Source organism: Microtus oregoni, unplaced genomic scaffold, assembly GCF_018167655.1.
Source record: "Microtus oregoni isolate MIOR12 unplaced genomic scaffold, Mior012 000006F_ref0000085, whole genome shotgun sequence".
NCBI classification, from domain to species: Eukaryota; Metazoa; Chordata; class Mammalia; order Rodentia; family Cricetidae; genus Microtus; species Microtus oregoni.
The window spans coordinates 50,663,652-50,677,776 of record NW_024543065.1 but is presented as its reverse complement, the minus strand read 5'-3'; the positions used below and the strand labels follow the sequence as shown (position 1 = coordinate 50,677,776).

Genomic DNA, 14,125 nt, shown 5'->3' with positions numbered 1-14,125 from the left:
TATTTGGTGTTTTGTAAGCTTCTTGTACCTTCATTGGCATATCCTTCTTTAGGTTGGTAAAGTTTTCTTCTATGATTTTGTTGAATATATTTTATGTGTCTTTGAGTTGGACTTCTTCTATCCCTATTATTCTTAGGTTTGGTCTTTTCATAGTGTCCCAGATTTACTAGATGTTTTGTGTTAAGGATTTGTTGGATTTAACATTTTCTCTGACTGATGAATCTAATTCCTCTATTTTATCTTCAACTCCTGATATTCTCTCTTCCATCTTTTGTAATCTATTGGTTATGCTTGTATCTGTAATTTCTGTTCATTTACCCAGATTTTCCATTTCCATACTTATCTCTTTTTGTGTTTTCTTCATTTCCTCTATTTCATCTTGCAAGTCTCTTACTGTTTGAGCTATTTTTTTCACCTGTTTGATTATTTTTTCCTTTTTTATTTTTTCCTTTGGTTTCTTCAAGAGATTTATTGATTTCTTCCAATTTTTGTTTGTCCTTTTCTCTATTTCTTTTTTTAAATTAATTAATTTATTTATTAAAATATTCCACCTCCTCCTCTCCTCCCATTAACCTCCGACTCCTCTCTCCAGTCCTATGAGAAGTCAGGGTGTACTGCCTGTGGGAAGTCCAAGGCCCTCCCCACTCCATCCAGGTCTAGGAAGGTGTGCATCAAAACAGACTAGGCTCCCAAAAAGCCAGTACTTGCAGTAGAATTAAAACCCAGTGCCATTATCATTGGTTTCTCAGTCAGCCCTCATTGTCAGCCACATTCAGAGAGTCGGGTCTGATCACATGCTCATTCAGTTCCATTCCAGCTTGCCTGGGTGAGCCCCCATTAGGTCAATCACACCATCTCAGTGGGTGGACGCACCCCTTGCAGTCCTGACTTCATTGCTCAAGTTCTCCATCCTTATGCTTTTCATCTGGACATTGGGAGCTCAGTCCAGAGCTCCAATGTGGGTCTCTGTCTCTATCTCCATCCATCACCAGATGCAAGTTCTATGGTGATATGTAAGATATTCATCAGTGTTGCTATAGGATAAGGCCAGTTCAGACACCTTCTCCTCTGCTGCCCAAGGACCTAGTTGGGGACATCCCCATGGACACCTGGGAATCCCTCTAGAGTCAAGTCTCTTGCCAACCCTAAAATGGCCCCACTAATTAAGATATCTTCTTCCCTGCTCCTATATCTGCCCTTTCTCCATCTCAACCATCCCATTCCCCCAAGCTCCTCCCAATCCTCTACTTCTACCTTCTCTCTTCCTATCTCCCCTTCCCCACACCCAGCCCCACCCCTGTGCTCCCAACTTTTACCTGGCGATCTTGTCTACTTCTCATATCCAGGAGGATAAATATATTTTTTTCTTTAGGTTCACCTCATTATTTAGTTTCTCTAGGATCACGAACTATAGGCTCAATGTCTTTTGTTTATGGCTAGAATCCACTAATGAGAGAGTACATACCATATTCATCTTTATGGGTTTGAGTTATCTCACTCAATAAAGTGTTTTCTATTTCCATTTAAGATGTTATTATTTTTTACCTCTGAGTAAAACTCTAAAGTGTATTTGTGCCACACCCTCTTTTTCCATTCTTCCATTGAGGGTCACCTAGGTTGTTTCCAGGTTCTGGCTATTAAAAATAGTGCTGTTATGAACATATAGGATTGGGCATCTCTTAGGTATGTTTCCAAGAGTGGAATTGCTGAATCCTGAGGTAAGTTGACTCCCAGTTTCCTTACAAGCTGCCACACTGATTTTCAAAGTGGTTGAACAAGTTTGCATTCCCACCAACAATGGATGAGTGTTCCCCTTAGTCCACATTCTCTCCAGCTGTTGTAATAGGGAGCGGCGGGGCTGCTTCCCCAGTACCCCGCCGCCTGGCTAGCTTATGCCCGAAATAACAACACACAAACTGTATTTATTTAAACACTGCTTGGCCCATTTCTATCTAGCCTCATCTAGGCTAATTCTCACATATTAATTTAGCCCATTTCTAATCATCTGCATAGCACCGCTAGGTGCACTTACCGGGAAGATTCTAGCCCACGTCCATCCTGGGTAAGAGCTTCATCGTGTGTGTCTGCCCGGGAGAGAGGAGCATGGCGTCTCTGCTCCAGAGAGTAGAGCTGTCGAGTCTAAGCTCACTTCCTCTTCCTCCCAGCATTCTGTTCTGTTTACTCCTCCCACCTATGTTTTGATGAGGCCAAGCAGTTTCTTTATTACTTAACCAATGACCTTCCTCCATCATCCAGCATAGGTTATCATTGGTGTTTTTGATTTTAGCCATTCTTACAGGTGTAATATGGTATCTTTAAATTGTTTTGATTTGCATTTCCCTGATTACTAAGGAACTTGAACATGACCTTAAGTATCCTTTGGTCATTTGCACTTCTTCTGTTGAGAATTCTTGTTCAGTTCAGTACCCCATTTTTTAATTGGGTTATTCAGAATTTTAATGTCTAGTTTCTTGAGTTCTTTATATATTTTGGAGATCAGACCTTTGTCTGATGCAGGGTTGGTGAAAATTTTCTCCCATTCATTAGGTTGCATTTTTGTCTTAATGACAGTGTCCTTTGCTTTACAGAAGCTTCTAAGTTTTAGGAGGATCCATTTATTCATTGTTGTTCTTATTGTCTGTTCTACTGGGGTTATACATAAGAATTGGTCTCCTGTGCCCATGTGTTTCAGACTACTTCCCACTTTCTCTTCTGTCAGGTTCAGTGTAGTCAGATTAATATTGAGGTCTTTAATCCATGTGGACTTGAGTTTTTTCATGGTGATAGATATGGATATATTTTCATTTTTCTACATGTTGACATCCAGTTATGCCAGCATTACAGTTGAAGATGCTTTCTTTCTTCCATTGTATTCTTTTAGCTCCTTTGTCGAAAATCAGGTATTCATAGGTTTGTGGGCTAATATCTGGGTCTTTGATTCGATTCCATTGGTTGATTTCTCTGTTTTTATGCCAATACCAAGCTGTTTTCATTACTGTAGCTCTGTAATAGAGTTTGAAGTCAGGGATGGTAATGACTCCAGAGGTTCCTTAATTGTATAGGATTGTTTTGGCTATCATGTTTTTTTTTCCATAAAAAATTTTGTTGGGATTTTGAGGGGGATTGCATTGAATCTATAGATTGCTTTTGGTAGAATTGCCATTTTTACAGTGTTTATCCTCCCAATCCAAGAGCATGGGAGATCGTTCCATTTTCTGGTATCCTCTTGAACTTCTTCCTTCAAAGACTTAAAGTTCTTGTCAAATAGATATTTCACGTCCTTGGTTAGAGTTACCCTAGAGATACTTTATGCTATTTGTGACTATCATGAAAGGTGATGTTTCTCTGATTTCCCACTATGCTTCTTTTTTCTTTGTGTATATAAGGGCTACTAATTTTTTGGAGTTGATCTTGTATCCTGCCACATTGTTAAAGGTGTTTATCAGCTGTAAGAGTTCTTTGTTAGAGTTTTTGGGGTCGCTTATACACTATCATATCATGTGCAAATAACGAAAGTTTGACTTCTTCCTTTCCTATTTGAATCCCCTTGATCTCCTTATGTTGTCTTATTGCTATTGCTAGAACTTCAAGTACTATATTGAAGAGGTATGGAGAGAGTGGACAGACTTGATTTGTTCCTGATTTTAGTGGAATGGCTTTGAGTTTCTCTCCATTTAATTTGATATTAGCTATCGGCTTGCTGTATATTTCTTTTATTATATTTAGGTATGAACCTTGTATCCCTAATCTCTCCAAGACCTTTATCATAAAGGGGTTTTTAATTTTTAATTTCCTCTTTAAGGGTTCCTAGCATCTTTATTAAGTTATATTGAACATTATTTTCTCCTGCTTCTTCTTAGTTAGGATGTTTAGTTCTCCCTGTTGTAGGACCAATAGGTTCTGTACCCTATTGGTCTTGATTTTGAATGTTCTTACACTGCTGTCTGCCCATCTTTTCCTTTAGTGTCTACAGATGGAGCATATGCTTCAGGGGAGTCCCTTCTCCTCTATTTGGTGAAGGCAGGGCCTGTGGCTTAGGTGGTTGCTCTTCCTCTGGGTGCAGGCAGGTCTATGTGTCTAGTAGATGCTGATAAGACTCCGGGGTTCTTCTCCATGTGCAGTCTGAGTGAAGCCTTCGGTGGTCACAGCTGTGGTGGAGGATGGTTGCAGATGTGTGGAGGCTGCCCTGGCATGGTTGACAGAATGGGATGTTCCTGCCTGGGCAAGGGCCTAAAGATCTGAGCCTTCCAAGCAGGAACCCAGACACTTAACTCTCTGGGGCAGTCTGGGTGAAGGTTGCAGTGGTTACAGATGCTTTAGGGGATGGTATCCAGTGTGTGGAGGCTGCTTGGGGTCTCTGGGGCTTGGTGGGTGGGAATAGGGGATGGGGTGTTTCTCTCCAGGGAAGGCCTACAGAGTTGAATCTTTTAAGCTGGGACCAGATTCTTACTTCTCCAGGGAAATATCTACACAAGCCTTTTAAGAAGCTAAGCCTGTCTTGAAGATCAGACTACTCCTAGCCCCCACACAACCCCAGACCTAAGGGTCATTTGCTAATATAACAAGTGCATCTATTAGGTGAGATCATCGTATGAGTGATGCCTCAAAGGAAACTGAAGGAAAAAGCCATAGAAAGTGAAAGTTCCAGGCCTGTTGAGTTCAATGGAGGCATCATATCTCACCTAGTGTACATGAGTGTTTGCAGTATCTGACTGAGGGCAGTGAGGTAGCAGTCAAGTAGACACCCATGGGGACAGTTCAATACAAGCGAAATGATACCTTCAAGGGTACTTTTGGAAAGGAGGAGTTTTGGAAAGTTAAGGTCATGTTTCTGGCCTTCATTACGTGGGATAGACCCTCAAACATGTGCAGTTCTAAGCTGAGTGATGAATCCATCTGCTCAGTATGGAGGTCACCATCTTTCCACCAAGCACAGTGATCTCCATGTGATGTCTTTTTTTTTCCTCTCTTCCCTCCCAGATTCCCTTTCTGCGTTCTGCAATGCTCTCACTCCTTCCCAACTCATGATCCAACCGGTGCCTCGGTATGCAGCTGAAGGTGAAGATGTACTTCTTCAAGTTCATAATCTTCCAGAAGAAGCACAAGTAATTTCCTGGCTCAAATCAAATGATGGGAGCCCAGCCCGTAAATTTATAGTATACAACAGAACCAAGCCTTCTATCTCCTGGGGGCCTGCAAAGAGAATAAGAGGGAAGGTGTACAAAACTGGATCCCTGCTGCTCCAGGATATCATTGAGAGTGATGCAGGGATGTACACACTGGAAGTTTTAAACAAAGATTCCAAAATTGAAAGAGCAAATGTGGAGTTTTATTTAAAGAGTAAGTGACTCTCTATGGTTTCCGACTGCTGGGTGTGGCTCATTCTACTTCATACACCTACCTGCCAGGACTGGGCTGTGCCATCTCTCTCCCCCACTATTGTGCCCCCTGCTGGGATTTGGGTACTCACTGCAGGGCACACTTTAGGTATACAAACCGTAATAGATTATAACTGCTGACCTGTCTTTACATGCAGTGAGGAGGACCTGTTCTGCATAAACTCAGCTCCAGAAAGTCAGTCTCAGTGCAGACTCTTGGAGTCTTCACCATGCACATGTCCCCAGAAAGACTCTGTGGGAGTCAGGCAGTCCCTGAGTGATGAAGACATGGGGTCTTCACAGAGACTACCAGGAAGCTATAGTTACAAAGTTTTGTACCTGGCTGAAATCAAGATGACATTGGGGAGCTTTTTGCAACTGTTTTCTTTGATTTCCTGTCAGAACTGATAGGAACAAGGCTTTGTTGATTGTTAAAAAGTCATGGCATTGACTACCCATAAAGTGTAGAACCAGCTGTGTACTGCCATGACAGCTTCAGTTGGGTAGGTCACCTGTGCATCTCCTTCTTCTAATGCTCAGTCGGCAGGTGTCTGGGCCATTAGCCTATTGTTCTGATGGGCTTATGAGACTTCACAGGAAGGGCAAGGCATGAAGGAAAGAGAGGAGGCAGCCACTTCAGACTCTTCTTCACTTCAGGGGTCTAGGCAAGGGAATTGTCTTCTGCAGGTAAATAGTAACAGTTACCGATGATGTCAGCAGCTCCTCCATCCCAAGGTGAGGCCATTGCTCATAAGTAAGCATAAGAGATTAACACAGCAAAGATCATGCACCGTGTTTCCTATTACATTGAAACTGAGACAAGAAAACAGAGTTTGAATGAGAGCAACATATTTCCTGTGAGGAGATACAAAGCCAAAATATGTATATAGCCACAGCTAAAGAAATCCCCCCTCCCTGGGAAACTTTAGAAAGTATGAGCTAAGGGGATCTGGTTGAATTCTCTGGACTACTGTCATTTGATAATTCTCTTTTTTTCAGAGCCTGTGACACAGCCCTTTGTGCAAATCACTGACACCACAGTGGCAGGAGGTGATTCTGTGACCTTCACCTGCATTTCACCTGACACTGATGTCTCCATCCGTTGGATCTTCAATAACAGTACTCTATACTTCACAGAGAGGATGAAGCTGTCCCCAACAAAGTGTGGACTCAGAATAAGTCCTGTCAAGGAAATGGATAGTGGAAAATATCAGTGTGAGGTCTCCAACCACTTCAGTTCGAAGACCAGTCTCCCAGTTTCCTGGCCGTGATGAGTGAGTGACCTCTCCTCTCATCCCACAGTAGAATGCTGACATTTCCTTCTCAGTGATGTACAAAATGTTAAAAAGTTGTGTGGTTAAAATGATTAGTTATTACTCAGGTACAGCTGATATGGAGACTCACACATGTGTACAAGGGAAGGCCAGGATTTAAAATGAGGTTTTCTTAAAAGAAATATAAAACATCAATATGATAAACAAATATTCAAATGCTGTAAGTGCTTACTTAGGTTGTGTTTCCAATATCTAGCAATCCCTCAGAATTCATGGGAACTAATAATAGGAGCCCTCAAACTTTTGGATGCTCTGATTCTTCTGTGGAAATGGTGCATTGTTTGCATTGAGAAAAACAGTCTCTCATATGCTCAAATACATTCCTTGTTTAATTCATTCACCTAAGCCCAATGTGCCAGCACAGCAGTCATCCATGTGAAGCAAGGAAGAGTGACAGGAGGAGGGTCTGCCATGTTTCACTGTCAACATAGCTGGTTTCTAAAGAGTTTTGATCCACAGTGTGATGCACAGATTTGAAACCTTCCACAGAAGGGCAGATCATTAACTGTGGGACCTTTCTCATTAGTCTTTTTCCTGTTAATATGCATTTCCGTTTCTTTTCCCAGGGAGACACATGGGTCCAAATTGAGTCTCCCTTGCTACTTAGCTTCCTTGTGCATGTGACAAACAGGACATCTGATTGTGCACAATATTAGCTTACAGTAGTAGAGCTCAGATGTGCATGTTTGTTCACCAGTTCCAAAAACATCTTTAGAATCTTTAGGATTTTCCAAAAGTAAGTCCTTGTCACCTGCATATCTATTTTCCACCAATTAACTGGCCAACATTTACTTATTTGTGTTGCCTGATTGTTCTGTCTAGGACATCTAAGAGAATACTGAAGAAAAGTGGCCACTGTGGCTTCCTTGTGTTGATCCTGTTGTTAGAGGGAAACCTGTCAGTGTCTCTACTGAGTACTGAGCTGGCAGTGGCTTTTTACCTGTGCCCCTAATACACTGGCCTCTCCTCTACACCTGATCTGTCTGTTTTCATCATTAAAAAAATTTTCACTTGGGGCTGGAGAGATGCCTCAGTGGTTAAGAGCATTGCCTGCTCTTCCAAAAGTCCTGAGTTCAATTCCCAGCAACCACATCGTGGCTCACAACCATCTGTAATGAGATCTGGTGCCCTCTTCTGGCCTGCAGGCATAGATGCAGACAGAACATTGTATACATAATAAATAAATATTTAAAAAAAATTTTCACTTTTGTCAAATGTCTTCATTGATTTAGTTTTAGGTGTTATTCATGGAAGTTAACTCATATTTTGTGTTCCTTCATCTCTGTAGGTTCTGGGCTTCTAGGTATTTGTGTGTTTCATGTAAGTCAATTACCCCTAATACCTGTTGAGTAGTCATGGAAATTGTAGTAATCTGAAAAATGGACAGCAAGTTCTCAGATTTCGCTTCTGGTGTTAATAAAGTTATTCTTTTAAAAATAATGTTAATCTAATTCAAGGTTGTCAATGCCATTAATCACTTTGAAGAATGAACTCTTTTCTTTTTATTGAGGATAGATTTTTTTCATACAAAATATACTGTTTATAGTTTCCACTCTCTCAAAACTTCCCAGTTCCTCCTCACATCCCCTACCATAAGGACCCACTCCCTTGTTTCTCCCATTAGAGAAGAATACGCCTCTAAGAGATAATAACAAAACATGACAAAATAAAATATAGTAAGACAAAACGAAAACTATCCTATTGATGTTGAACCCTCCAACACTAGCAAAAGAGTGCTATGAGAAGACACAAGAGTCAGAGACCCACTTGTTCTCAGAATCAGGAGTCTTCTAAAAATACTAAGCCAATAGCTATAATACACTTACAGAGGACCTGGTGTCAACCCGTGCATGCTGATCTGATTCAGAAACCTCTTCTCTGAGGACTAGACCTTATAGAATTTGAAGATTTGATGCAAAGTAGCAACAGAAAAAAAAACAATTAATTGTGCTACCTAGTTGTAATTCCCACAAGTGTCATCAATGGCCAATATGGCCAGATGTGCAAGAGTGACAGCTATCTCTTGGAGGTAATAAAAAACTGTCCAATTGGACTTGAGGCTCCTCAGAAGGGGGGAAATTATGACTGGTCTTGGAATGCAATCAACTATACATTGATAGTGATTTATTCTATAGATCCCAGAGGAGAAACCATAATGACCACTTTCCTAAACCAGTTGAAATTCTAGGTTCATTCTAAATATAAATTCTTATTCCCACAGATAAGCATAGCTCTAGCCCTACATTAAAGTTTTAGTTTTTGCACAGGGGCCACCAAAAAATCCAAAACGAATCCAAATGCAGCAAACAATAGGTGCTTGGTGATTTGTATAGGAATGTCCCCCATTGTAGACTCACATGTGTGAGTGCTTGGTAAATATAGGAATGTCCCCCATAGACTCACATGTGTGAGTGCTTGGTATGTATAGGAATGTCCCCCATTGTAGACTCACATGTGTGAGTGCTTGGTAAATATAGGAATGTCCCCCATAGACTCACATGTGTGAGTGCTTGGTATGTATAGGAATGTCCCCCATTGTAGATTCACATGTGTGAGTGCTTGGTATATATAGGAATGTTCCCCATAGACTCACATGTGTGAGTGCTTGGTATGTATAGGAATGTCCCCCGTAGACTCACATGTGTGAGTGCTTGGTATATATAGGAATGTCCCCCATAGACTCACATGTGTGAGTGCTTGGTATGTATAGGAATGTCCCCCATTGTAGACTCACATGTGTAAGTACTTGGTGGTATGTATAGGAATGTCCCCTATTTTTTGCCCATAGTAGTATGTATAGGAATGTCACCACATTTTTTGCCCATGATGATAATGGACTAAGCTTTGGAAACTCTAAGTAATCCCCAATTGTTTTCTTTAATAAAAGCTGCCATGATCTTGGTGTCTCTTTACAGCAATAAAACTTTGACTAAGACAGACAATATGGGGGTGTCCAGTCCTACCTGATTTACATATAACATAACACCTTTGTTTGAGGGTCAGGGAACATCTCAGAACAGAATAGGAAATATCGGAAGGGCCAGAAGACCTCTTGTCTACTGTGAGATCGTGTCTTCTATATTTTACCGGGATATTCCACCCAAGAAGTTGAATAATATGGCTGTATAAATAGACCTCCAAATGACAACACCAATTGTCATCCAAAAAATAGATGGGTACAACACAAGAGATTCCACATCTACATAACAACCTCCAGGTAACGACAGAGAATGATGTTAAAAGCAGAGAAGTAAAAACTTTTAAAAGTTTATCAGTATAAAGAAAGTTTACCTAATGAAAACAGCCAACTGTGGTTGATATTTGTGGACATGTACAGCTGTAACCGTTGTCATTTTGGGGTCTGCACACAGTGGCAGAGACACAATATGTCCCAATGGATTTTTGCTGTTTCTACCATCATCCTGATGGACACATGATATTTTGTTAATTTTAATTTAAGTTTTAAGCTACTTTAGGGTTTGAACAGTTAAAGCAGGTGATGGGAGCCACAAGTACTATGCAGAAAAGTACAGTGACAGACCACTAGATAGACTCACAGGAGAGTACACTGTAATGAGCAACCCGATTTGCAGAGCTTCAGGAACACTTGTCTTTTGGAAAGTCACTGTTAATTCTGTAGATAATACCTTAGGAGATGAACTGTTAACACCTTTACCCTTTCATAAAACATGTTTCATTACCCTAATTTACTTTCTTACACCTTCATCACTTACTTAAGCTTCTGCATCCTGGAGATGCAGACCCTTAGAACTTAACTTCTCCTCCGTGTTTGCTTAAGCTCTCTTGTTCTCAAACCTTTATGATACTTAACTTTCCTTGCAATAACTGCCAGCCATCTGTAGCCAATATGGTGATCCTTTCAATCTCAACTGTACCTTCAAAACGTAACACTTTCTCAAACCCTCAAAATTTCCCTACATGATCCGTTCTCAAAACTCTCTTAACTTTTACATCCTTAGACAACACTTTCTCTTCCCACATCAGCTGCCAGAACACAACAGGGCTTCTTGTGGTTCCTTTTTCTAGGATGTTCCCTGGCCTATTGTTCATTTTCCCGACAACAGTTGCCCCTATCTTTTTCTAACTTCTTGTTGTTCTCTCGGGGGCCCTACCCTATCCGGGCCTCTCCTATGGTTTTGCAGCTAATGCAGCCAGCGGCCTTTGGACCACACTGCGAGCTTGCCTTTCATCTGCAGCCACTCTTGCTCTTCTAGACTTCTCCCTTTCTGCTGCTGTAGCTGTTTCCTGTCTTCTATTTTCTTCCATCTTTAATCTAGATAGTCTGTCTTCAGGAGTCTCCATTTTATACCTTGTTTGCTACCTCAAGCAACACATTTATTGATTTGCTGGTTAGGCCATCTATCTTTTGGAGCCTCCTTCTAATATCTACTGCTGCTTGATTAACAAAAACTAGGATTACCACCTCCTCCCCTGTGGCATTTAGAGCATTGGGGGTCTGAGGACTTGGGATCTTTGAAGGTGTTCATGGCATCAAGGCAAATACTTTTGGGGATCCTCTGAGACTGGTGGTGAGCAGTGGCTTTTGCCAAGACAGAAGGCCCACAAGCAGGTCTTCCCAGATGTTGATGTAGGGACCCTGATCCAGGATTGGAGATTGGCTGTTCTTTGATTATGTAAGTGGGCTTTCTAGGCATCGGGAATTCCCAACTGCCTGCTGCCTGAGGCTCTGATTGGTATGTTTTCCCTGCTCAGGGATTGACTGGTTTCCAGTCAGAGCCAGAAATGGCTCCATTTCTGGGGTTAAACTGTGTTTCGTTTCCTGTTTCTTTCTACCTTTTTAACTCTAATTTTGGGATCAGAGTGACTATCTTTGATATGCTCTGAATCTGGGAGTTTAGAGCGTTCTTTTGGTCCTAGTTTCATGATTCGGGGGCTTCTGTCCACCTCTAGGTTTGGGGTCAAAGTGCCTCTTTCTCTGGCTCTGGTCCTGGTTTCAGGTTGTGTTTCTTTCCCTGGGTCAGGTTTGAGGCCTGTATGGGGGCTGCGGATCAGGGATTTTCTGGGCCTGAGTCTCTCACAAGATATTTTTTTCTTCTGTCCTTATAAAGCCACCTCCTTACATAGGCTTTGGAGGTTGTGGTACAGCATCAAAAGGTAAAATAATGGCGGGGATGTTCAGTGTTTCTGGATTTCAGAAGATTGATTCCAGAATACCTTGCTATGAAAGACACAGCTCACGCAGTAATACAGCTTGACACAGCTTGGGAAGCACGTAACCATGGGAAATACTTGCTTTGGATATGTATCTGACAGCAGCATCTTTTCTAATGCTCCAAGTGATGAACTTTTAAATGGTCTTGTCTTTTAGGCCCACACAGGCACAGTTTGTGTATTGATTTGGGACTATTGTTGCTTCTTCTGTTTTTGTGGTCTTGGAGCCAAGACACAAAAGAGAGCCATTAAACATTTTTAAATGCCCTGTTCATAACTTCTACAACAAGTTAAAGGCCAATTATTTATGAACTGTCTGAGCTAAATGATTCTTGCTTGTCTTTAGTTACTTTCTTTAGGCTTAACCTTGAAAACATATACAGGAAGCTAAACAAGGTTGAATTCTGCAATATATTTAGGATAACTACAAGTATAGTTCAGAAAATATTAAAGAATTTGATTATTTATGAGGTGGCTGACCATTAACATTCATGGCTTAATTTTCTTAAACAGTTTATAAAAATTTAGTAGATTTTATTAATTATATTTATTTATTTTACCTTCTGACCTTACTTTCCCCCTCCTCTCAACCCTTTGTCCTCCCTTCTGCTGCCCCCAAATCCAGCCCTTCTCCTTTTCTGTTCAGAGGATAGGTCTCCCATGAATTTCAAAAAAAGGCATATAAATTTGCAATAGGATTAAGCACCTCACCTTCTGTTCAGGTTGGGAAAGGCAGTTCAGTATAAACAATAGATTGCCAAAAGCAAGGTAAAGCATTAGGGATAGATCCTATTCCCACTGTAAGGAGTCCCATGAGTAGACCAAGCTACACAACTGTCACATACATATTAGAGCACCTAGGACAGTGGCATGCAGGTGGCCCTGGTTTTCAGTTCAGTCTCTGTGAGCTCCTATGAGCACAGGTTAGTAGATTCTGTAAATCTTCTTGTGATGTCATTGATGCCTCTAAATCACAGAATCTTTCTACCCATTCTTCACCAGGATTCCTTGAGTTCAGCCTAGAATGGTTTGAATTGAGCAACAGAGGAAACAGAAAACAAGCCAAGAATGAATTTGTGGGATCTAAGGCTAGAAAGTTCAGAGGAGTCATAATCTCAGCCTCATTGAACATCAGTGTGCACAGTGCCTGACTGAGGGCAGTGAGGGGCAGCTATGAAGACACTCCCAGAGATCTCCATACAGAGGAAATGAAATAATCAGGGGTACTGAGTGAATGTAGGTTATGTTGTTGACTTCTAGAAACACTAACACCTACGTCATTAGGCTGAGTGAAGAATCCACCTGCTTAAGATGAAGACTGCTATCTTTCCACCAAGCACAATGATCTTTGTGATCACTTTTTCTCTTTTCCCTTTCAACCTCCATTTCTACTTGCTGTAAGCCTCTCAGCTCTGGACAACTCAAAGTAGAGCAGTGTCATGGAATAATGCAAAAGGTGAAAGTGTTCTCATTCTTTATAATTATGCAGATCTGTGAAGATGTTCCTGGTATGAATTGGTGCAGTGCACCCAGATGTTTAAAATGAAATAAAATAGCAGAGCCACAAATTACATTTCTTTAGGGCCTGCACAAAGCAGAAGAGATATAGTGTACACCACTCATTCCCTTTGTCTAGGGCACAATAGTGAAAGAAGCAGGATTGTACCCATTAGGCCCTTCAAACAGAGATTTGGAAAATTGAAAGTATGCTTGAATAACTTCATGTAAACTGTAAGTGATTCTCCAAGACAACCAACCAGCTTCTGAGTGTGTCTTATCCTACTGGATACAATGGACTCTCAGGACTGGGCTGTGCCTGATACCCATTCCAGTCCTTTGTGCTCCCATACTGCAGTGTGGGCCCCTCCAGTGGGTCACACACAGAGTAGACAAACTGCAACAGTTCAGAACTCCTCACCTGCCTTTACTTACAGAGTGGAGGACCTGTGCTAGGTAAACTCAGCCCCAGGATGTCAGCTGTAACTGAGATACTTGAAGTTCTCGCCATGTACATGTTCCCAGAAAGACTCTGTGGGATTCGGGCAGACCCTGACTGATGAAGCTATGAGATCTTCTCAGAGAGTCCCAAGAAGCCCCAGCTACAAATCTCTGATCTTGTCCTGGACTCCATATGACTCATGGGAGTTTTTTGTAACTGCATGGTTTTGATTTCCTGTGAGAGCTAACAGAGAACAAGGCTTTATTGATATGTGGAGCCAC

General features: G+C 41.4%; 1 protein-coding gene across 1 annotated transcript in view; it reads left to right on the top strand.

Moving 5' to 3' along the window:
• LOC121449930 (pregnancy-specific glycoprotein 22-like) overlaps nt 1-6,649 on the top strand; it is a 47,899-nt gene extending 41,250 nt beyond the window's left edge. Inside the window, exons 6-7 of the mRNA XM_041654589.1 lie at nt 4,981-5,340; nt 6,378-6,649. Coding sequence (XP_041510523.1) covers nt 4,981-5,340; nt 6,378-6,649 — 632 coding nt within the window. The remainder of the gene's footprint in view (nt 1-4,980; nt 5,341-6,377) is intronic.
• The last annotated feature ends 7,476 nt before the right edge of the window (nt 6,650-14,125 follow it).